The 294-nt window shown below is 38.4% G+C and overlaps 1 protein-coding gene across 1 annotated transcript in view; it reads left to right on the top strand.

The window, feature by feature from the left end:
- The window catches only part of LOC119590828 (nuclear pore complex protein Nup85-like), a 14,259-nt gene that overhangs the window by 11,671 nt on the left and 2,294 nt on the right, over window positions 1-294 (top strand). The window contains exon 12 of the mRNA XM_037939584.1: window positions 147-246. Within this exon, the coding sequence (XP_037795512.1) occupies window positions 147-246 (100 nt within the window). The remainder of the gene's footprint in view (window positions 1-146; window positions 247-294) is intronic.

Consider the following 294-nt stretch of genomic DNA (forward strand, 5'->3'; position numbering starts at 1 on the left):
CTCATTTACATCTAATTTTTCTCATTAACACAGTATATTCCGTGTTGTTTTTCACAATTTGAATATGTTATCAGTAATTAACTCATACATATGCAGATTAAAGACCTGTATATATTATCATTTAGTTTTTACTCTCACTCCCTTAGATCTTGCACAAGTATGTAGCTGAGGGGAAATTTGAGTCATCTCCCCTTCTCGATCACTTGGGGCCTGCCATGCTCCTTTCAGACACCCTGACTTTCCTTGGTAAGTTGATTTCTAGTTTTTCTAGAAACGCACACACACGCGCGCGCG

This window comes from Penaeus monodon, chromosome 27 (assembly GCF_015228065.2).
Source record: "Penaeus monodon isolate SGIC_2016 chromosome 27, NSTDA_Pmon_1, whole genome shotgun sequence".
NCBI lineage: Eukaryota > Metazoa > Arthropoda > Malacostraca > Decapoda > Penaeidae > Penaeus > Penaeus monodon.